Source organism: Hyla sarda, chromosome 12, assembly GCF_029499605.1.
Source record: "Hyla sarda isolate aHylSar1 chromosome 12, aHylSar1.hap1, whole genome shotgun sequence".
NCBI lineage: Eukaryota > Metazoa > Chordata > Amphibia > Anura > Hylidae > Hyla > Hyla sarda.
This window is the reverse complement of record NC_079200.1, coordinates 60,124,115-60,148,262: the sequence shown is the minus strand read 5'-3', so window position 1 is coordinate 60,148,262 and position 24,148 is coordinate 60,124,115. Positions and strand designations below refer to the sequence as shown.

At 43.7% G+C, this 24,148-nt stretch overlaps 1 protein-coding gene across 3 annotated transcripts in view; it reads left to right on the top strand.

Moving 5' to 3' along the window:
• Positions 1-24,148, top strand: part of TAF4 (TATA-box binding protein associated factor 4) — a 94,138-nt gene that overhangs the window by 28,514 nt on the left and 41,476 nt on the right. For all 3 annotated transcript variants that reach the window (XM_056548973.1, XM_056548972.1, XM_056548975.1), the window contains exon 3: positions 18,666-18,838. In XM_056548973.1, coding sequence (XP_056404948.1) covers positions 18,666-18,838 — 173 coding nt within the window. The remainder of the gene's footprint in view (positions 1-18,665; positions 18,839-24,148) is intronic.

Genomic DNA, 24,148 nt, shown 5'->3' with positions numbered 1-24,148 from the left:
TTCCGGTGGAAGGACCAGAACCCTTTCAGCATTAGTCCTAAAAGCTGTAGACTTACTATGAAAAGCATAGGAAGCTACCTGCAGACCAGGCATAGAAGAGTGACCCCTAGTGGCCAAAAGTATAAAATGAAAAAACTGGTATAAATATTAATATTTTTTAATGAAGATATATTACAATATCTCTTCATTAATGATTATGAACAACATATTAAAAGTTTTTGTTGATGACGGGTACTATTTAAAGGAGTAGTCCGGTGACTTATTTTATTTTTTTTTAAACAGATTTGTAAATCACTTTGATTAAAAAAAAATCTTAATCCTTCCAGTACCTATTAGCTGCCGAATACTACAGAGGAAATTCTTTTCTTTTTGGAACACAGAGCTGACATGACTACAATCCTCTCTGCTGACATCTCTGTCCATTTTAACCCCTTAAGGACTCTTAAGGACCCTTTTCCATTTTTGCATTTCCATTTTTCCTCATCACCTTCTAAAAATCATAACTTTCAGTTTTGCACATAAAATTCCATATGATGGCTTATTTTTTGCACCACCAATTCTACTTTGCAGGGACCTAAGTCATTTTACCAAAACATCCACGGCGAAACGGGAAAAAAAATTAATTGTGCAACTAAATTGAAGAAAAAATTTCATTTTGTAACTTTTGGGGGCTTCCGTTTCTACGCAGTGCATTTTTTGGTAAAAATGACTCCTTATCTTCTGTAGGTTCATACGATTAGAATGATACCCTACTTATATAGGTTTGATTTTTGTCGCACTTCTGAAAAAAATCATAACATGCAGGAAAATGTATACGTTTAAAATTGTCATCTTCTGACCCCTATAACTTTTTTATTTTTTCGCGTACGGGCCGGTATGAGGGCTCATTTTTTGCGCCGTGTTCTGATCAGTACCATTTTATTGGTACCATTTTTGCATTGATCATACTTTTTTGATAGCTTTTTATTCATTTTTTTTTATGATATAAAAAGTGACGAAAAATACGCTATTTTGGAATTTTTTTTACGCGTACGTCATTGACTGTGCTATTTAATTAACAATATATTTTTTATAGTTAGGACATTTACTCACGCGGTGTTTTAAACAATGGGATCGGGCACAGGGAGTACATGTACGTCCTGCGTCATTAAGAGGTTAAGAACTGTCCAGAGTAGGAGAAAATCCCCATAGAAAACATAAAATCCCCATAGCAAACATATGCCGCTCTGTCAGTTCCTAAAATGGACAGAGATGTCAGCAGAGAGCACTTTGCTTGTGATGTCAGCAGAGAGCTCTGCGTTCCAAAAAGAAAATAATTTCCTCTGTAGTATTCAGCAGCTAATAAGTACTGGGAGGATTAAGATTTTTTTAATAGAAGTGTTTTACAAATCTGTTTAACTTTCTGGCACCAGTTCATTAAAAAAAAAAAAAACACTAATCTTCCTATTAAGTACTCATTGGTTATCATATAATTGTATTGCAGCACCACTATCTGTCACATATCCAATCGATTATACCTTCAATGCCCATGGTAGGAAAAACTCATGTGTCGCTCTACCACAAGTTTGTTAATAAGGTCATTAGATTGTTCACCCCACGATTTGTTAATACGGTCACCAGATCCGTCTGGGGGATGTGAAAACCGTGCGCTCCCATATCACAGGCAGACCCAGCCCGCATCTCAATCATTTGAATGAGCCGACCGGAGTCAGATAGTGACTCCGGTCGGCTTGTTTTTGCCCTGTATCTGGTTTTGTGACCAGACTGAAAACTGTAGTATACCACAGTTTTAAGTCCGATCACAAAACTGGATACGGTGACTAGGGATCGACCAATATTGATTTTTTTTATTTTTTTAGGGCAGATACCGATAATCTGTGACTTTTCAGGCCGATAGCCGATAACTCGGCCGATAGCCGATCGTCTCTGGCTGGGGGCGGGACAATATCTGCAAGGTAATTGCCAGATACCGATAATGTTCAAAATTGTGATATCGGCCAAACCGATAATCTGTCGATCCCTAGCGGTCACTATATATTAACGAATCGTGGTGTAAATGCCCCCTAAGACTATTGCAAGGCTACAACTCCAATCATGCACTGACGCCTTTGGTTGAACAGATCATGGTGGGAGTTGTAGATATGCAAGAGCTGGGAAGCCACAGGTTGGTCTGGGCATGTTGGGAGCAGCTTGAGAGGCACAGGTTGGTGAACCCTATCCTTAGGTTACACAGTGATCCTGTGCATTATTCAGTTTCACATAGTAGAAGCTTTGTCTATAGACATTATGCAACCTTTGAAAAATGATGTCCGGTTGCATCCGTTTTTTTAACAAAAAAATATACATTTTTAACTTTTCACTCATTATGAATAAAAGTTTCACCTGTTTGATAATTGGCAGAGGGAATCAAAGTCCAAACTGTGGTGCTCAACATTTGATAAAAACTTCAAAACTTTATTTAGCGTCCATGGGTCTGGGGAGAGTGTCAGAAAGAGGTCCTCAGTAGGGATCGACCGATTATCGGTTTGGGCGATATTCACGATTTTATATATAAGCCGATAACTTATACTGGAATATCGGTATAGGTTATCGGCTATCTGCCTCAAAGTTCACATATTATCAGTATTGGTATCGGCCCTAAAAAATCAATATCGGTCAATCCCTAGTCCTCAGTGCTCACCTGCTCTGCTGCTGGATCACATCTTGTTTTTTTATCATCCACCCGGTGAGTGCCACATTATCTTTGCCTCATTTTGATATGGTGGCTTTATACAAATACAAAATAAGCACACAGGTAGTGAGACATGGAAACCTCAGGATGAATGAGGAACGCAGTGTCTCCTCCGCAGACTACCTCACCACTTTTCCACTGCTTTGCATGAGAAATAGATCTGTATTGGGTTTTTATGAAAAACTCTTGTAGATTGTCACCAGGCGCTGTCCGCCCTGTATCGTATTGCCAGACCTTTCCATGCAATATAAGACATCCAGCATTTTCCGATTGGATCCACTGCGTGCTGAAGTCACACGGGTTCAAAGGATTTTTCTAGGACTAAGATCATGCAATTGTTTTTCTTCAGCAGAATCCTGAACTCTGATGCTGTGGTGTCCAGATTATCTAGAATTTTTTAGGGTCTGCTCTTTTTTTTAGCAGCCAAAGAATTGCACAAAATCTGCACTTGGACCATTTCATAGGAAACCCCACCTCTGCTAGATGATGTATTCTCAATCGGAAGGAAAGATTCCTATGCGGACCCCCAGGCGGCTCTTGACCACGCCGTTGGGTGTTCATGTCGCTGAGGTGGACTGGCAGTGTAGGGGAGTACACCGACCACCTCAAGGTGAGGGACTTTGGGCAGTTTTATGAATCCTCACTATCCACATAGGAATTCACTCTTTACTTCTGGAATTCTGTTTCTGTCATTCCATGGCTATCATAGTGGAGATATGAGAGGTTAGGGCCATATTGTTTATAGAATATATGATATAGACTTGATTTGTCTCCCGTTCTCATACCCCCCCCCCTGCAGTTACCTGTTGCATTGAACAACATGATTTTTTTTTTTGTTTAGCTAAGAACAATAGGGGAAATGTATTATGAGCTGTGCAAAGGAACAGTAGGGAAATTACCCATCGCAACCAATCAGGGGTGTGTGTGTTTACTATAGAGGTATCCCAAATGGCCCTTATTTATCAATCTGTCCAAGACCAAAAGTGGAGCGATTTGCCAATAACAACCAATTACAGCGCAGCTTTTATTTGTCCAGAGCTTGTTAGAATTTACAAGATGAGCCGTGATTGGTTATGGGCAGATATCCCCAGTTTTTGTCTCTGACTATTAAATTTTTTTGGGCCAATCTTTATATAATGAGAAATTTTGTAACTTTTCAATCTTCTTCTTAGATGCACTTTCTTAACATTTGTAAGATCTCTACTTGCTGTCAGCATTCTGAAATGCATATAAAATCTAAATTTTTTGCTTCATTTGACACCATTCCAGGGCTCTCGTTATGTCCACACAGTGACTTTTCAATGCTAAAAAAATACACCAAGGGCTCATTCACACTACAGAATCTCTGCCCGGAGATTCCACCAGGAGAAGGTGGCGGCAAAACAAGCCGGGGCTAGGACTGCCCTGAAATGGGCCATCTCTATTTTCAAGTGTTTTGAAGCATTTACATGTAACACTTATGTAAAAAAAACAATGTTTTATGAGCATACCCTTCTTGTGAACTGTCAGGGGTAAAAGTGACATTATTTTGACATTGAGGCGTAAAGCGAAATAAAACAATATACTTGTAGCCAGAAAATAGTGGTTCACGCTGGACACTGCTGCTCTATTCATTATCTATGGGACCTGCAGGAGCCTTACGCAGAGATCTGTGACCGTTCAATAGACCGGAAATAGAGTGGCTGTGCACATGTCAGATTGGAGACCCAAGAGCCCCATTCTTTAGGGGTCCCAGCATTTGCACTGACCTCACATAGACACACACACACACTCGCTCATTCTGTGGTTAGATGCGTAGTTATTGTGGGACAGTCTCTTTAAAGGGGTACTCCTACGGCATCTTATCCCCTATCCAAAGGATAGGGGATAAGATGCCTGATTGCGGGGGTCCCGCTGCTGGAGACCCCCCTGATCTTGCACGTAGCACCCTAGTTAAAATCAGTCCCCAGAGAATGTTCGCTCCGAGTCTGATTACCGGCGACCACGGGGCCGACGGCGTGTGAGGTCCCGCTTCGCCCCTCAATGCAAGCCTATGGGAGGGGGCGTCACGCCCCCTCCCATAGGCTTACATTGAGGGGCGGAGCATGACCTCACATAGGCGTGACGTCACACACCGCCGGCCCCGTGGTCGCCGGTAATCAGACTCAGAGCGAACATGCTCTGGGGACTGATTTTTAACTGGGATGCTGCGTGCAAGATCACGGGGGTCCCCAGCGGGCGGGACCCCCGCGATCAGGCATCTTATCCCCTATCCCTTGGATTAGGGGATAAGATGTCTAAGCGCCAGAGTACCCCTTTAATAGTTTCATACCTGTCTGACAGACTGCATGCCTCTGGGGATAACAAGTGTTCCCTTTTACAGACATCATTGAAGGATTTGGGGAGAAAAGCCCTTTTCTAATTGTCAATTTCAAGTTAGTTTCCACCAGTTGTCATCGCACCGCGCAATTGTGGGGTTATAACCTGTCTGATAAGGAAAGAATAATAATAGTCACTGGTGCCCATTCTCCAGGAAGACTTGTAGACGTGGAGCCCGACATAAGAGATTTCCTGCATAAAATCTGCTCATCCGCTTTTGCTTTTAAAACAGTTCTTTCCTTGTTTCCAGTTTCTACTGTCTCATTACTTGCAAGATTCTGCATCTGCCATATGAAGTAGATATAGGTCAGATTGGAGCAGGAAAAGACACTGGTGATGCAGTATTATAGGTGCATTACTGCATCACTAGTGACATCCAGGAGCCAAGAAAAGCTGGGGCCATCTAGCTTTCCAATAAATGGCTGCAGCTATGGTATTAGAGACTTCAGCACAGTTCACATTCAAAGGCAGTTTTGTGGAGGATTTCACGACTATATTCACCCATCTCTGTTAAAAAAAGGTGAAATCTGCAGGGAAAAGCCATCACAGTAACTGACATGCCATGGATTTATAAATGCTAAATAGTTTATTTTCATGCAGGGAAACTTGAGGTATGCAAGTTCTCGTCCACCTCTTTGGTACTGTCATGTTCTGTAAGCTTTTGATTAGAGATGAGCGAACTTACAGTAAATTCGATTCGTCACGAACTTCTCGGCTTGGCATTCGATGACTTTTCCTGCGTAAATTAGTTCAGCTTTCAGGTGCTCTGGTGGGCTGGAAAAGGTGGATACAGTCCTAGGAAAGAGTCTCCTAGGACTGTATCCACCTTTTCCAGTGCACCGGAAAGCTGAACTAATTTATGCAGGAAAAGCCATCAACTGCCGAGCCGAGAAGTTCGTGACGAATCGAATTTACTGTAAGTTCGCTCATCTCTACTTTTGATGCATATTAAGGTACGTGTGAATTTGCACTTAAACAATCCTATCACAACATAACCATCATGAGTTTACTGTATAGGCGGCCCAGGTTTGGGACCCCCCCCCACTTTGCTGGTATCGCCCATGCGAGTCAGTAACTGGGTTCTCAAGTTGGGGTAGCTCTTCTTTGCAGTATATCTCCACTCTGGTTAAAATAGTACAGTGATCCCTCAACTTACAATGGCCTCAACATACAATAGTTTCAACATACAATGGTCTTTTCTGGACAATTGTAAGTTAAAACCAGACTCAACATACAATGCTACAGTCCAGATCTGTGAAACGTGTCAATGGCTGAAAGAACTGACTAATCAGAATGGGCATTCACTAGAACACACTTTTCCCCCCCCCCCCACTGTATTACTGAAGTGCATGCACTGACTGATGTCTGGTAGCGCCCCCTACAGTACAGGACGGTATTACATGTTCTGTACACTTTACCTGTACCAGGATTAGCTGCTCCTCTGGACATCAGGTGAGGGCGACTCCATGTTACTTTTTTAGGACACTGCGTGTACTTTACAGGACCCAGAAGAAGCTCCTGTCCTCTACATAGACCAGTGTTTCCCAAGCAGGGTGCCTTTGGCTGTCCGGGCATGCTGGGAGTTGTAGTTTTGCAACAGCTGGAGGCTCCATGCTTGAGAAACACTGACATAGACAGTGATTACAGCTCCCAGCAGATCTTTCTTACTTTTATATGTAAGGATTTTCTTTATCTGTATTAGTTATCTACTTATTTTTCTTTAATCCTCACTTTTTCCTATTTTTAGATGACATTTTGGTGCCTTTAGAACCAATTACCTGGTTTCCATAGAGTTCTGTTCTCAACATACAATGGTTTCAACATACAATGGTCGTCCTGAAACCAATTAATATTGTAACTTGAAGGACCACTGTATAGTGTTCCCCCATCTGGGGCTCACGAGCTGTTGCAAAACTACAACTGCCTTGACAGCCTTGAGGACTCTTTTTATTACAGTGTTCTCCAGGCCGCAGCTCCTCAACTGTTGCAAAACTACAACTCTCATTATGCTCTGACAGTTTTGAGGATTTTACAGTAGTCTTTTCCCCAACCTGTGGCTCTTCATCTGTTGCAAAGCTACAACTTCTAGCATACCTTGACAACTATGAGAATTTTATGCTGCATTGATCTGTAACCTATAGCTCTTCAATCATAGCAAATTTTCAGCTCTAAACGTGCCAGGGCATGATGGGAGTCCTTAGTTTTACAACAGCTGGAGAAGCACAGGTTGGAGAACAATGCGTTATAAAACGCACACGCTCTATTTCCCCTGTTCACATTATTTACAGTGGGACAAAAAGTATTTAGTCAGCCACCAATTGTGCAAGTTCTCCCACTTAAAAAGATGAGGCCTGTAATTTTCATCAAGGGTATACCTCAACTATGAGATGCATAATGAGGGGAAAGAATACAGTAAGTCACATTGTAGGATTTCTAATTTAATTAATTGGTAAATTCCTCAGTAAAATAAGAATTTGGTCACTTACAAACAAGCACGATTTTTGACTCTCACAGACCAATAACTTCTTCTTTAAGAGTCTCCTCTGTCCTCCACCTGTCCACAACCTCAGTCACACTCCCAAACTTCACTATTGCCAAGACCAAAGAGCTGTTGAAGGACACCAGAAACAATATTGTAGACCTGCTCCAGGCTGGAAAGACTGAATCTGCAATAGGCAAGCAGCATGGTGTGAAGAAATCAATTGTGGGAGCAATTATTAGAAAATGGAAGACATACAAGACAACTGATAATCTCCCTCGATCTGGGGCTCCACGCAAGATTTCATCCTGTGCTGTCAAACTGATCACAAGAACAGTGAGAAAAAATCCCAGAACCACATGGGGGGACCTAGTGAATGACCTGCAGAGAGCTGGGACTAAGGTAACAAAGGCTACCATCAGTAACACACTACACCGCCAGGGACTCAAATCATGCAGTGCCAGATGTGTCCTCCTGCTTAAACCATTGCGTGTCCGTGCCCATCTGAAGTTTGCTAGAGAGCATTTGGATGATCCACAAGAGGATTGGGAGAATGTCATATGGTTAGATGAAACCAAAGTAGAACTTTTTGGTAAAAACACAACTCGTCGTGTTTGGAGGAGAAAGAATGCTGAGATGCATGCAAAGAACACCATATCTACTGTGAAGCATGGGGGTGAAAACATTATGCTTTGGGGCTGTTTTTCTACTAAGAGACCAGGACAACTGATCCATGTAAAGGAAAGAATGAATGGAGCAATGTATCGTGAGATTTTGAGTGAAACCCCCCTTTCATCAGCAAGGGCATTGAAGATGAAATGTGGCTGGGTCTTTCAGCATGACAATGATCCCAAACGCACCGCCCGGGCAATGGAGTGGCTTCGTAAGAAGCATTTCAAGGTCCTGGAGTGGCCTAGCCAGTCTCCAGATCTCAACCCCATAGAAAACCTTTGGAGGGAGTTGGAAGTCAGTGTTGCCCAGTGACAGCCCATGTTTGACTTCTGTCATTGCCAACAAAGGGTATATAACAAAGTATTGAGATGAACTTTTCTTATTGACCAAATACTTATTTTCCACCATAATTAGCAAATTCTTTTAAAGGGTACCTTTCATTAAAAAAAAAAAAAAAAAAAAAAAAAAAAGTTTGATATATCATAGATTAATGTATGCAGAATAACTTTCCAATTGCATGTTATCAAAAAATATGCTTCTTTCTATTTAATTTTCCACTTTGAAAAAATGACCATTAGAGGTCTCCCTACCAGTCCTGGCCGCAAGCCCTTTTTATAGATTTCAGACTCATGCTGGAGTCCTAAATCTCAGACTGCAGCCGGGACACAGACAAGCTCAGCACTGCTCCCTGCCTGTCAATCAGACATGCAGGAGCCAGCACTGTGCTCATAGAACAGCAGAGTATACTCCTGACTCTGCCTTACTGCATGCCCTCATTCATTTTACTATCTGAGCTCTGATCTTTTTTCTCTGCACATGGGGAGAAGATTCAGAGCTGCCAGCTGAGCTTGTCTGTGTCCCGGCTGCAGTCTGAGATTTAGGACTCCAGCATGAGTCTGAAATCTAAAAAAAAAGGGCTTGCGGGCAGGACTGGTAGGGAGACCTCTAGTGGTCATTTTTTCAAAGTGGAAAAGTAAATAGAAAGAAACATATTTTTGAACCTGTTAAGGACCCAGGACGTACTGGTACACGGGGCCACTCGTCATAGCGGGTCGGTCCCGGCCGTTAAACTTATCCTCTATCCTTAGGATAGGGGATAAGTTGTTCACCACTCGGTCACCACTGGACTACTCCTTTAAGTGGGAGAACTTGCACAATTGGTGGCTGACTAAATACTTTTTTGCCCCACTGTACCTATAGTCTGCCATTTACCCACTGTCCCTGCAAACAGCACATACTCGATTTTAACTTTGAGGCTGTAGGGACATGTTGGGAGTTGTAGTTTCACAACAGATGGACACCACTGTAACTAATGATATTTCCACCTGACACTTCATTTATGTAGGTCTATAGAAAGTGTTGTGTTCATCCTCTATACCAGTGGTCTTCAACCTGCGGACCTCCAGATGTTGCAAAACTACAACTCCCAGCATGCCCGGACAGCCAACGGCTGTCCGGGCATGCTGGGAGTTGTAGTTTTGCAACATCTGGAGGTCCGCAGGTTGAAGACCACTGCTCTATAGCGCCTCCTCGTCCCCACAGCCAGCAGGGCTGCAGTAAAGATGGCGGTCTTTGTGCACAGCATCCTCTGCTCGGTGACAGAATGAGAGCAGACTTGGTGGGAATATTGTATGCTCGACACAGGGAGCCAGATTGAGAATTCCCGTTGCCATGGTGATCAGTGTAGGGATGGTGCTGGCAGATACGTATAGTAAATGTATAGGTACGTCTGTGTCATTGTTACATGCATAATGTAAAAGTAATACTTTTTTAGTAAATTTTTTTTTTTTTTAATACAAGTTGTAGTGGGGGGAGTGTATTGGTTGCAGTGACTTCCGAAAATTTTATAAAGTTTAAAAAGTTTTTATATTCATCCCTATTCCCTGTATCTCTAGAGCAGTGGTTCTCCAGGGGGTACTTGAAAAAAAATCAGTAATGGCAGCCACTGGTTACTGGTCTGGACCACTTTGAAAGAAATGGTCGGCTGCCGTCACTGCACCGAGGAGCGGAGCAGGAGGACAGCAAAGGGGAAGCGCGGGCACTGGGCTGATGTGGGCAGTAACTACCATCAGCTTTGTTGCTCCACTGCCCCTGCAGACCGGGGACCTACTGCTATGAGCCATAGTAATAGGTCCCCAGACCAGAGGAGCAATAGAGCACCAAAGCAGGACAGTATGGTGGCCTACAACTATATATTGGGGCAGTTTGGGGGCACAGAGGGGGCCTAACAACTTTATGGGGACGCAAAGCGGGTACAATTACTGTGTGTGACAATAACCATAGGGAGTTTGTAAATAGGTGGGTATTGTACGTCAGAAAGGAGCCTAAAATGTTTGTTTGACTGGTTCTGTGGAGAAGTCTTGTATAGGAGAAATCTTAATGGCGGTCTAGGCCAGATAGTGAAGAAAAGAAAAGTAAACCACTCCGGTTAGAGAAGACGTCACCTGTAAATCGGGGGACTGGGGAGATAGGGAGAGGAACAGTGTTATAGAGCAAAGTAAAGCATATGAATTATACTATAATCATTACACAATGTCTCTTATATGGGGGTACAATTTTTGGGGAATGGGCTGTCAAGGGGTACTCAGTAGGGACCGACCGATTATTGGTTTGGCCCTTATCGGCCAATAGTAACTATTTTGGGCGTTATCATTATCGGCAATTACCTTGTCGATAATCCGATAATGCTCCGCCCACCGCGACCACCCCCAACCCCCGGTCGATCCCTAGTACTCAGGCAAAAAAGGTTGAGAACCACTGCTCTAGAGTAGTTATCTAAACCTTTATATTGCTGTATGGTAATCTGTAGAGAGGAGTTCACTGGGCGTTCTGCTGTAAAAGAGTCCAGTGTATAGATCAATCCTCCAATATAAAAACCAGCCGCTGCCACATCTCTGCCGCATCCCATTCATCTGAATGAGCTGGACAGAGTCAGATGGTGGCTGCTTATCTCATTTTCGGACCGTATCTAGTTTTGTTGCCGGACTGAAATTTCTTCAGATCCCATTTACTTTGCTGTTACTGTAATAGTCTGTTGAGTTTTTTTACATACAGATCTGTGGTGGGAAATCCGCAGCATTTTCTGTCCTGCGTCACTACACCCTAGATTGGTATTGGACAGAGGGGTTTTCAGCAGCTTTATAACATGACCTGTTGGACTTGATGTGGTTAACCAGGTAGTAGTATGTTTCGCTAACTGCAAACCTCCGGCATTGGGGGACTGCTGTGATTTTTGACTGCATGTGATGACAAATACCCTATATACCCGAGTATAAGCCGAGTTTTTCAGCAGGATTTTTCGTGCTGCAAACTCCCCCCTCGGCTTATACTCGAGTGAACAAAAAAAACGTTTCTGGCTTTAGCTGTGAGGGGATGGTCCCAGCCGTCCATCTCCGCCTGTCAATCCCTTCTCAGTGGTCTTCAACCCGCGGACCTTCAGATGTTGCAAAACTACAACTCCCAGCATGCTGGGAGTTGTAGTTTTGCAACATCTGGAGGTCCGCAGGTTGAAGACCACTGAGAAGGGATTGACAGGCGGTGATGATGAAGGGGGGGGAGGATGATGTATTTCCCACCCTAGGCTTATAGTCGAGTCCATACATTTTCCTGGGTTTTTGGGGTGAAATTAGGGGCCTCGGCTTATATTCGGGTCGGCTTATACTCGAGTATATACGGTATTCATGTGGACAAGCCGACACCTTGTGTTCTCAGGTGATAAATGGTGCCAAATGTTGTCTGTGTGTTTCATGTCTATGAGGGGGAAGCAGGATGAGAACCGCCAGCCAGAACTACATGAGAAAACTTGAGGATCCACCTTCAGACATGCTGTTAGATTACAAGGCGGGTGGTGTGCCTAGGGTGGTTTATGCCTTTTAAAAAAAAGTTCATTAAAGGGGTACGCCACTGCCCCAGCGTTCTGAACACTTAGTTCCGAACGCTGGCTGCGGGGGTCGTGACATAACGGGCACGCCCCTCGTGACATCACGTCACACCCCCTCAATGCAAGTCTATGGGAGGGGGCCTGGCAGCCTCCACGCCCCCTCCCATAGACTTGCATTAAGGGGGGGGGGTGGCGTGACGTCACAACGCCCACACCCAGCGCTCAGAACTAAATGTTCCGAAAGCTGGGGCAGTGGAGTGTCCCTTTAACAGCTGCATAGCAAACCCTAGGGCCACCTGCTTTCTCTGCTAACCAACTAGACACCTGTTAGAATGGATGGGAGGAACGTGGCTTTTATCTGCCGGAGTTGTAAACAGTGGAGTAAGCAGCCAGCCCTGGACTTCCATACACATGAATGTAACGGCAGACGGTGAATGTCCTTAGCTCAACCCTGCAGACGGAGTGCTGGCTAAATACAATATTCTCCAGGACTCCTGACAGGATCAGATCATTACTCGGCATCTCTATCCAAAACACTAGGCGGCTCGCGCTGCACACTATAGTGGTTGTCATATGGAAGCATGAAACTAATAGCAATGCAACTGCACTAACCAGATTAGAGAACATTTCCACCCTTTCTGCGGCAAACTGCATAGTACAGGCATTGTCAGATCTGTGTTTTCTCCTCTCCTGTGTAGGGGGTCAGTGCACACTCCCATCACACACTTCCATTTGTTTCCTCAACCTGTGGCTTTCCAGCAATTGCAAGGCTACAGCTACAAAAAAAACTACCCCATGCCCTCACTGCCTTCGGCGATCACCACTTCTGTTCAGATTTGCCTGCGTTTTTTAAATACCTCCCAGCAAGAAATCCTAGAAACACTAAATGTCACTCGCTGTGATAAACGTTCTGGTACATTTCACAAGAAGTCATGCATCATTTTTATTATGTATGCTCCTTTTGGTCTGCCTTGTAGATGCTGCCCTCTGTGGGGGTAGTTTAGTCTCTGATCAGTGTCTCTTCAGATACAAGGAAAACATATATTAAATAATTTGTTATGTTTATTTGGATTAATCGGTAATGTTTATTTACACACTAGCTGAGTACCTGGCGTTGCCCGATTTTTCTTCCTACCTGATCTTCGTGGATGAGGAAAAGCCCAGGGGTGTGGAAATAAAAACAAAAACAAAAAAAAAACTACTTGTCCAAGGGACTAAAGCGGAACACAATCTACTTGTCCCTCAAGAAAATCCACTTCTCCTGGTAGATAAACTAATTTCAACCAAAATAGTACGATTCACCCCACTAGACCACCAGGGATGGTTATAAGATCCCTTTAGACACTCCTGTCAACTATAACAGCGGTGACCTAATGGTTTAATAGCGGCCACGGCGATCGCAGCATGCCAGGCTATTAGCGGCTGGAGAGCTGTAGCTAGCTCCTTGTACACACGAGGCAAGACCCCCCCCCCCCCCCATCTGACCCCTATAATGCCAATTCTCCATATACAGGGATGAGGGTAATCTTGTGTGACATGATCTGTAGTTTTTATCAGAACTTTTATTAGGAAAGGGGCTTATTCACATATATACGCACTTCTTAAAATATTTTAATCACTATTTTTCAGTCTTCATAGGGACTTATATATGGAGTCTTTTGGATAACAGTGAACAACGCTGTGTTATTGGGGGTGGGTGGGGGGGGGGGGGTTCTGCTTCTCCAGTTTATATGGTGCATTTTATTCTAATTATGTGTCAGAAAATGCTGGTAGTTGCATTTAGTTACTAGATATCTACAACACCCAGCATGCCCTGATACAGTCTATGGTTGTGTGGGTGTTGCAGCATGTTGCACTGTATAGTACAGTTAAGGTTATTGTGTAACATGTTGGGAGTTGTAGTTTTGGTTTGTGTCAGCTGCAGAGACATAGGATGTGTCAGGGAATACTGGGAATTACAGTTAGTAACTACAACACCCAGCATGCCCTGATGCAGCCTATGGCTCTGCAGCTGACCCGAACCAAAACTACAACTCCCAGCATGTTGCACTTTATAGTTCTACAGATTAGGTTATGGTGCAACATGCTGGGAGTTGTAGTTTTGGTTCGGGTGTGTTTTCGTGCATCCGTGGGGCTCTTGGTTGGCGGGTGAGTATGAAGGGGGCGGGATTCTGGGGGTGCAATTTAGTGCGGGTGGCCAGAAACCACTAAAAATTAATAAAATTAGATAGCACAACTGGCAGCAGCACTGGTCAGTCCGCCCCTGTACAAAACATACATGCATACACATATCATACATATACATCATACATACACCGGCCACTGCCCCCTATATTATACATTACATACATTCATACATAGACGACACATACATACATACACCCACCACTGCTCCTCCCCCCCCCACATCATACATTACATACACACATCACACATATACCCATACACACATCATATATACACATACTCACACCATACATATGCACACATCATACATACACCCGCCGCTGCCCCCTATATCATACATTACATACACACATCACACATACACCATACACACATCATATATACACATGACAAATACACCATACATATGCACATGATGCATACACCCGCCGCTGATACACCCCCCCAATCATTCATTACATACATATACAACCACCCTTCCCGCCGCCTGCATGCTCGGCCTCCTCACCTGAGCTGGTGTGAGGTGAAATCCCCAGCCCATGCAGTGCAGTCTCCTCACACATGTCCTCTCCCCTCCCCCTGCTCTGTATTTTCCCCCGTGAATACTTGAAACCTCCCCGTGATAAATGAGGTCCTGTGTAGACAGAGCAGGGGGAAGGGAGAGGCTGTGTGTGGGGGAGGAAGGAGCTGTGGACGTCCTCATTCTCCCCCTGTATTCTTGTATTATGCAGAGCTGCGCTCTCCATCCTCCAGGAGGGGGCATGAGGGGGCGTGGCTTAATCATCTCCTGCAGACGTGCGATCTCGGGCTCTGCCCTCGCTCCTGAGATCCCCTCACACCGGCTGGGGGGAGGTGGGGGGCTCTGAGCAGCGACCCCGGCTACTGAAATCAGCTGGGGGCCGCCACTGCCCCCTCCATACACTCTGAGCGCTGGTGTGAGGTGCAGACTTGCATTGGCTCCTGCACCTCACACCGGCATTAAAGAAAAATAAGGGAAAAGTCTGTCTGTCCCTGCTAGCCCGATACAGGGCTAAAGCTAAATTCACCTGCAAAGCCACAAAGGAGGAAGCTTTTCTCCTCCTATCCCTTTCCCATATCCTGTCCTCAGGTGGGGCTGAGTTGTGATAAGGATATTGTAATCTGAAAATAGAAAGGGACGTTGCTTTGTGGGAGTGGGTGTGAATTGCAAGCCAGACCGATGCACAAAAAGGGTAGGAAATAAAAGGGGTGCGGCTTAAAGGGTGGGAGTGGCTTTGTGAGGTGGGGCTTGACATTCGGGGAGGGTGGGGCTTGCAAGCCCAACTGACTCACTCACCAGGGGATGCAGAGCGGAGCTTGTGGGGTAAGGTACCGGAAGTCCCATATACTTGCATGGGACTTGAGACAAAAACCACATCCTTATCGTAAGGATAGGTTAGATTAGGGTTAATTTAAAGGGGTACTCCGGCGCTTAGACATCTTAACCCCTATCTAAAGGATAGGGGATAAGATGCCTGATCGCGGGGGTCCCGCCGCTGATCTTGCACACAGCATCCCAGTTAAAATCAGTCCCCAGAGCATGTTCGCTCCGGGTCTGATTACCGGCGACCACGGAGCAGGTTGTGTGTGACGTCACGCCTCCGCCCCCGTGTGACGTCACTCTCCGCCCCTCAATGCAAGCCTGTGGGAGGGGGCGTGACAGCTGTGTGCTCAAACTATCACCGGCCGACTCAGAACATCGCTGCTGCCGGTTACAGGCTGGCGGCTCTCTGACGTTCCCATCCCCAGGAAGCAGGTCCGGACCGACTGGGGAATGTAGGAAGGTGCGTTAAAGTTTATTTTGTTCATCTTTTGCAGCCTGGGCATAGGGATACCGCGTACAGTATAGAGTTCCAGCGCTGTGACCCGCAACAAACAGGAGGACGAGGAAGGCCACGCTTGCGGGTGACATGATTAGTTCCCCGATGGGGACAGCGCAGCGCTGGGCTGATAATTAATTGGGGGGGAGAAGCAGAACAGCGCTCGCGGGTCACATGATTAGTTCCCCGATGTGGGGACAGCGCAGCGCTGGGTTGATAATTCATTCATTCCCAAGAGGGAGGGGCCCAACCAGTATTGCGGTATGGGGAAAAATTCATATCTTGCCGCACAAAAGTTTCCAGCACTAGCTGGAACATACATACACACATACATACACACATGCATGCTTGCGTACATACACACACATACATATATACACACTCGCGCGCACACACACACACAATCTGAAGGGCATTTCTTATTTATCAGTGTATTATAGAGGCATTTTTCCCCCTTTATACTGTGTGTATTCCCCATGCTGCTCTGAATTTACCAACCGGGCGCACTCGTCTCTGTAAATCTTGCACAATAATAGAAATCACCTCATCCCTTCTCCGTAGCTCTGATACATACGTGTCCTCTGAGCTGGTGTATATTTTTGCATAAAAAGGCCAGTTGTGCATTATTTGTGCGCTGAAACTGAAAGTCCGCAGTTAATAAATCGCTGTGTGTGTATGTGTGTGTATATGTATATATATATAACACACACACACATTATATATTATAAATATAGTGTGTGTGTGTGTGTGTGTATATATATATATATATATATATATATATATATATATATATATATATATATATATATATAAATTTTTTTTTTTTTTTTATATATATTTTTTTATATTATAATAATTTTTAAAACCTCATTCTAGGTCCATCTTCCTCTATCTTCCAGGTCCATAGGATAACAAATACATCTTTATATTAGTGCTCCATCTTCCAGGTTCAGAGAAAGACAAATAAGCATTTTATAGAAGTGCATTGTCCGAAATAGATATAGTATAGAAATAGTCCTGCATAGGAAGACCATGGTAAGTTACAGAGATGTTTGCAGATTTACTCCCTCAAGTAAGGGGCAGTATTTAAAAATGCAGTTATCTGTAATGTGGTGTCAGTTCTCTGCATAAATAAGCACTGTCATTTGCAAAAAAAAAAAAAAAAAATTATTGTAGGTAATAACATATGTATATTTATAATATGCAATGGTTAAAAATGTGTATTTTTGGGGGTGAAAAAAATGCTCTATACTTCTTACCACTAGGGGGTACCAGAATACTTTCTTGTCCCTGCAGCTACTGTCTGTGTGCTAAGACAAAATACAGGAATTGTTGGTGTGACAAGCATGGCTTTGTGCAGGCTCCTGGTAGATCAGTTAGCCGGGGGCATGTCACAGTGCCTCAGTACACAGATCAACCAATTGTTCACTCTGAAGTGTGAGGGAGGAGGTTCTCACATGAGCAGAGAGGACAAGCGTCATGTTTTTCCAAGGGATGCCCCCTCCTTCTCAGTGAACTGAATACAGTGTAAGCACCATAAACAAGGGAATTAGGAGCCAAAAAAGGATGAAGACCAGGATTTAAGGACTGCGACATGGACAGGGTCAGTTAAAGAGTAAGCCTGGAGCTTTCGTTTTTTCTTAAATCTCTGGACAGATACAGTTTAATTTAATTGTGACTGGTTTGAATCTTCAAACATGTGGGATGCTCTTTGGCATCTGTTCTGTCCTTTTTATGTGTGAGGGGACATAACTTGACAGACAGCTAAACCTTCCCCAGGAATTCATCGACAAAGGAGCAAAGGCTAACTTCAACTTTATTGCAAGAATATATATGGTGAAACGGAGGAACAGAAAAATAACGCACACTGACATATGACAATGCATATAATACAGTACTGTACAAGGCAATGCAGATACAAATATGTGCACAACATGTAATTTACATAAAACACAAATAAATGAGATAAGCATCCATAAAAGTATACACAGATATATACTCAGGAGCATGCTATCCTATCTGGATGACAAGCATGGTTCCCAGCTGCTAACTATAAACTGTTATAAAATAGGAAAACATGAAAACACAATAATATGCATAAAGAAGCAAACTATATTGTTAGATAGTTGTGTGAATATACCATACCATTCCATAAGCTTAGATGGAGAGGATTGATCAGGACCCTACTAGCCATGTGGTTACCTCTGAAAAGCTGTAAAATGTGGAAATGGCTGCTATGGCCTGAGCTGATGACATTAGATTTCATAGGCTACAGGCTATGGAAGCTGAAATTGGTCAAACTTCTAATGTGAAGATCTACAGTGTATACAAACGGCCACTAGATGGTGCTGTTACAACATCAACAGAGAATTATACACTATAAAAAGCAAAGTAACCCATATATTATTAAGTAATAAACTGCTAACAAAGGCATCCTTGGTGTCTAGGAGCTATGATCAGACATATGTTTCACTTGATGTTTTTTGCACGGTGTATTAAATAGACTGTGTTCTCTTTCAGGGATGGTCCTTGTCCGCAGTGAGAACGGTCAGCTGTTGATGATTCCCCAGCAGGCTCTGGCTCAGATGCAGGCTCAGGTTCAAGCACAGGCCCAGTCACAAGCCCAGAATGCAATGGCCCCTCGTCCCGCTACTCCTACCAGTGCCCCACCGGTGCAGATCTCCACGGTGCAGGTATGTTCACTATCACGACATTATATCCTCATCAAGATATGAACAGGTCTATTAACATAGTTCAGAGTAGCATACAGCCTATGGAGTCCTCTTTGTAAATATACAGAAGTGTGTGAGCTGATGATCTACATAAGTAATGTGAGACTTTTCCAACAGAGCAGGAAAGCTGAGTAATGGCTGGCATATTGGATGTCATCCAACTTTCCCAGAAACTGGAATATCTCTGGTTCACCCTCACAGATGAGGTCTACTAACAAAAAGCTAGTGAAGCTTTATAAACTCTGTGCTCTTCACAACATGGAATGTATGTGGGGAGTGGGGCCGCTCCATACTCATTGGGTGCTGGCTGGTTATTTCAACTGACAACCGCTAGGACTATCTCCAATCCCACCGGTAGCTAGCTGCAGTATTGGAGGCGGCAAGTGCAACATCTATGAAGCGAGTGCAGCTCCTGTGCTCGCTTCATGTTCATGACAAATGTATGTCATGGCGCCATGAAGTACATTACCATGACAGGTCCCCTAAGGCTTAAAGGGTACCTCTCATCAAAAAAACGTTTGATATATTATAGATTAATGTATGCAGAATAACTTTACAATTGCATGTTATTAAAAAATATGCTTCTTTCTATTTACTTTTCCACTTTGAAGAAATGACCACTAGGGGTCTCCCTACCAGTCCTGGCAGCAAGCATTTCAGACTCATGCAGGAATCCTAAACACTACGAGCTGCCAGTCTGCTTTTTTCACAAAGGAGAACACTCAGAGCTGCCAGCCTGCTTTGTTCACATCCTGTTTGGCTGTGAACAAAGCAGGCTGGCAGCTCTGAGTGTTTAGGACTGCAGCATGAGTCAGAAATGCTTGCTGACAGGACTGATCGGGAAAAATACAATAGAAAGAAGCATATTTTTCATTAACATGCTATTGGAAAGTTATTCAATATTCATTAATTTAAAATATATCAAAAGTTTATTTGATGAGAGGTACCCTTTAAGGCACTTGGAAATAAACAGAATGTAGTGATTGCAGCTGCTTAGCCTGATTCAGGAAACCCTGCACCCAAAGGTATTCTATGTCCAATTTGGCCCCTAAACCTGTTGCAATAAACTACCATGTCCTATGAGATACAGCCAAGGGTGCATCGAAATGAAGAATTCTGGACTGAAACAGAAAATTTAGATTGTGCTAAATCAAAAATAACTTTTGCAAAAGTTTGTGTTACTGCACCTTTTGCATTGCTGGTATTTGTCATTTCCCGCTGAGAGTTCAGGTTCTGCACCAGCGTAGGAGAGCCATAGGTTGCAGATCACCTCCTACAGAGGAAGCATTTTAGGCTGCAGTTCCCTGGTTCTCCACTAAGTCAACAAAGAGCTGCCTGGGTAACCTATAGCCACAGCATGGTCATTCCCACTCTTGTCACTAGGGGCAGAAGTCTCTGAGTTATAACCGTAGTAAAGGTGCTCATTACCAACACTGACACAGCTGCAGCAGAGTAGTCCCTCCTATCCTGGCTCCCATTCTTACTTTCTTACTTGGAGCCGAAGCCATGATGGAAAGGTGGTGCTCTCCAAAGTGTTGTGCGAGGCCTGAAATGCGGAAAGGTGGGGAGAGGAGTGGTTGATGAAATTTGACTGGGCCAAAAATGCTGATAACTGCATTTTTGGCCAAAACATTCTGCCCACCAATATATCTGTGTTTCCTTAAATGGGCACTGTCATATACAAAAACTTTTTATATGTTGAACATTTTGGCAAAACATAAAATCATGGCTTTGTCCTAGCTGAAGCACAGGCATGGACAAAGTCCAGTAAGTGAGGGTGGGCTAGCACTCCTCTGTGCTCTCTCCTGTCTGATGGCACTCCTCTGTGCTCTCTCCTGTCTGATGGCACTCCTCTGTGCTCTCTCCTGTCTGATGGCACTCCTCTGTGCTCTCTCCTGTCTGATGGTACTCCTCTGTGCTCTCTCCTGTCTGATAGTACTCCTCTGTGCTCTCTCCTGTCTGATAGCACTCCTCTGTGCTCTCTCCTGTCTGATAGCACTCCTCTGTGCTCTCTCCTGTCTGATAGCACTCCTCTGTGCTCTCTCCTGTCTGATAGCACTCCTCTGTGTTCCCTCCTGTCTGATAGTACTCCTCTGTGTTCCCTCCTGTCTGATAGCACTCCTGTGTTCCCTCCTGTCTGATAGCACTCCTCTGTGTTCCCTCCTGTCTGATAGCACTCCTCTGTGTTCCCTCCTGTCTGATAGCACTCCTCTGTGCTCTCTCCTCTCTGATAGCACTCCTCTGTGCTCTCTCCTCTCTGATAGCACTCCTCTGTGCTCTCTCCTGTCTGATAGCACTCCTCTGTGCTCTCTCCTGTCTGATAGCACTCCTCTGTGCTCTCTCCTCTCTGATAGCACTCCTCTGTGCTCTCTCCTCTCTGATAGGACTCCTCTGTGCTCTCTCCTCTCTGATAGGACTCCTCTGTGCTCTCTCCTGTCTGATAGGACTCCTCTGTGTTCCCTCCTGTCTGATAGCACTCCTCTGTGTTCCCTCCTGTCTGATAGCACTCCTCTGTGCTCTCTCCTCTCTGATAGCACTCCTCTGTGCTCTCTCCTCTCTGATAGCACTCCTCTGTGCTCTCTCCTGTCTGATAGCACTCCTCTGTGCTCTCTCCTGTCTGATAGCACTCCTCTGTGCTCTCTCCTGTCTGATAGCACTCCTCTGTGCTCTCTCCTCTCTGATAGCACTCCTCTGTGCTCTCTCCTCTCTGATAGGACTCCTCTGTGCTCTCTCCTCTCTGATAGGACTCCTCTGTGCTCTCTCCTGTCTGATAGGACTCCTCTGTGCTCTCTCCTGTCTGATAGGACTCCTCTGTGCTCTCTCCTGTCCTAAGAGGAGTACTAGCCCATCCTCACTTACTGGACTTTGTCCATGCCTGTGCTTCAGCTTGGACAAAGCCATACATTTATAAGCCATGATTTCTATAAAAAGGTAATAACATTTTCTTATGAAGTATATTAGAAAGGTTAATGTTTTGCCAAGATGTACAAAATATTACGTTTTTGTATCTGACAGTGCTTATTTAAATATAGCAGCAGCGCACTTCACTTCTCATCTCTGCACTTATTGCAGGAGTCAGCCCATCTCCTGCAGTCAATCAGAATGTATGCCTTGCTGTGGAGTGAAGTGTGTTGCAGTGTACTTCACCCAGCTATTTTTCACAATCAGTGCAACATGTCAAAAGTTAAATGACCATAATGCTTTAAAAACACCTTAGTGTTTTTTGGGGCCTCCATATACTGCGATCTGCCAGCAATAAACACTTTTTCTTTCAGGTGCCAATCTACCACTCCAGGCCCCATCCCATGGTTGTAAACCACATAGAAGGAGATTTATCAAGCTCCTTAATAGATTTTTTTTTTTTTTTGCGTAAAAAAGTCTCCCGTACTTTCAGACGTGTGACTTTTTTTTTTTTTTAAACATGCTGCGACTTTTTGATTTTTGCTAATTCCAAAGCACATTTCCGAAATCTGCTCACATAGTAATTCTCTTTTTTTTTTTTTTTTTTTACTTTGCAGTGGTCATGTATTTATCAAATGCAATAGTCGTTATTTATGAAGGGGGGGGGGGAGTTGCATCTTCATTTAGAAGTTGCATATATATATTCCAGGTCCAACCTGGCTTACAGAAAGTGCATACATCCGCAGAAAATGACATTTACACCCAATTCAACTGTTCTTGTTCTGCATCAGGAAACAAAGCTACTACATGAATGTTAATTATAGAAAAATTGTATTATATAACTAATAACTATTCATTTTAAGGTTGAAAATACACACTGCACACCTTGTTAATTTTAGGACACGTACATGCTGGTGTGCCCACTACATTGTAAAATTAATGTTGTGTTAAAATAGAATAAGGCACAAAATAATTGTGTAAGAATTTTTTCAGACTACGTAAATAACCCATATGTGGCTCTAAAATTTTTCCTTTAAAAAAAAAAAAAAAAAAAAGAAAAAAAAAGAAAAAATAAGAAAAAAAATACATCCATAGTAATACAGCTTCATGTACATATTGGGGTGGGTAACGTACAGAGCCCACCAACATCACAAAATGTGGGCTCAAAATTATACAAAAAAGCCTCCAGACTACGAATATTCATAGTGCGGCATAGTATGTTTTTAATTTATATTTGAATATCTGAGGAGGGTGGATGGGTTGTTGCTGGATAGTTGGAGTGCAGCTATTTAGTGCCAAACAGGCCAGTCAGGGTGTCACCCGATGTGGTACCCCCCCCCCCCCCCCCCTCCTCGACACTCTCTAGGAACGCTACTGGTAATAAAGGGTAGATAAAGAATTTTGGCTAGTAACATAAGGGAAAACTTTTCTGCTTTAAAAATTATTTTGTAAGCGGGTTTCCTGGGTTTTGCTTACGTACGATTTATTTATCAAGGTCGTGCGACTATTTGATGAATAGGTCGCACGTAAGCAAAAGTAAGTTAACCTCTTAAGGACGTAGGGCGGTCCCGGCTGCTAATCATAGCCGGGACCCTGGGCTAACAGCGCGCGGCACAGATTGTTGTGCCGCGTGCTATTAACCCTTCAGACGCGGCGATCAAAGTTGACCGCCGCGTCTTAAAGTGAAAGTAAACGCTTCCCGGCAGCTCAGTCGGGCTGATCGGGACATTGCAATAAAATGCAGAGGTCTCCTTACCTGTCTCTGCCGCGTCCGATCTGGGTTTGATTGCTCCAAGCCTGAGCTACAGGCTTGAGCAATCGAGCCCCTATCTCGCTGATCCATGCAAAGCTATGGCTCTGCAGGGATCAGCATAAGAGATCAGTGTGTGCAGTGTTATAGCTCTCTATGGGAGCTATAGCACTGCAAAAAAAGTGAAAAAAAAAGTTAACAAAGGTCATTTAACCCCTTCCCTAATAAAAGTTTGAATCACCCCCCTTTTCCATAAAAAAAAAAAAAAAAAAAAAACTGTGTAAATAAAAATAAACATATGTGGTATCGCTGCGTGCGGAAATGTCCGAACTATAAAAATATATCGTTTAATTAAATCGTGCGGTGAATGGCGTGCACACGCAAAATAATTCCAAAGTCCAAAATAGCGTATTTTTGGTCATTTTATTAATAATAAATAAATTAATAAAAAGCAATCAAAAAGTCCGATCAATACAAAAATGGTAACGATAAAAACTTCAGAACACGGCGCAAAAACTGAGTCCTCATACCGGCCTAATAAAGTTATAGGGGTTAGAATATTTTTAACATATACATTTTCCTGCATGTAGTTATGATTTTTTTTCCGATGTACTACAATA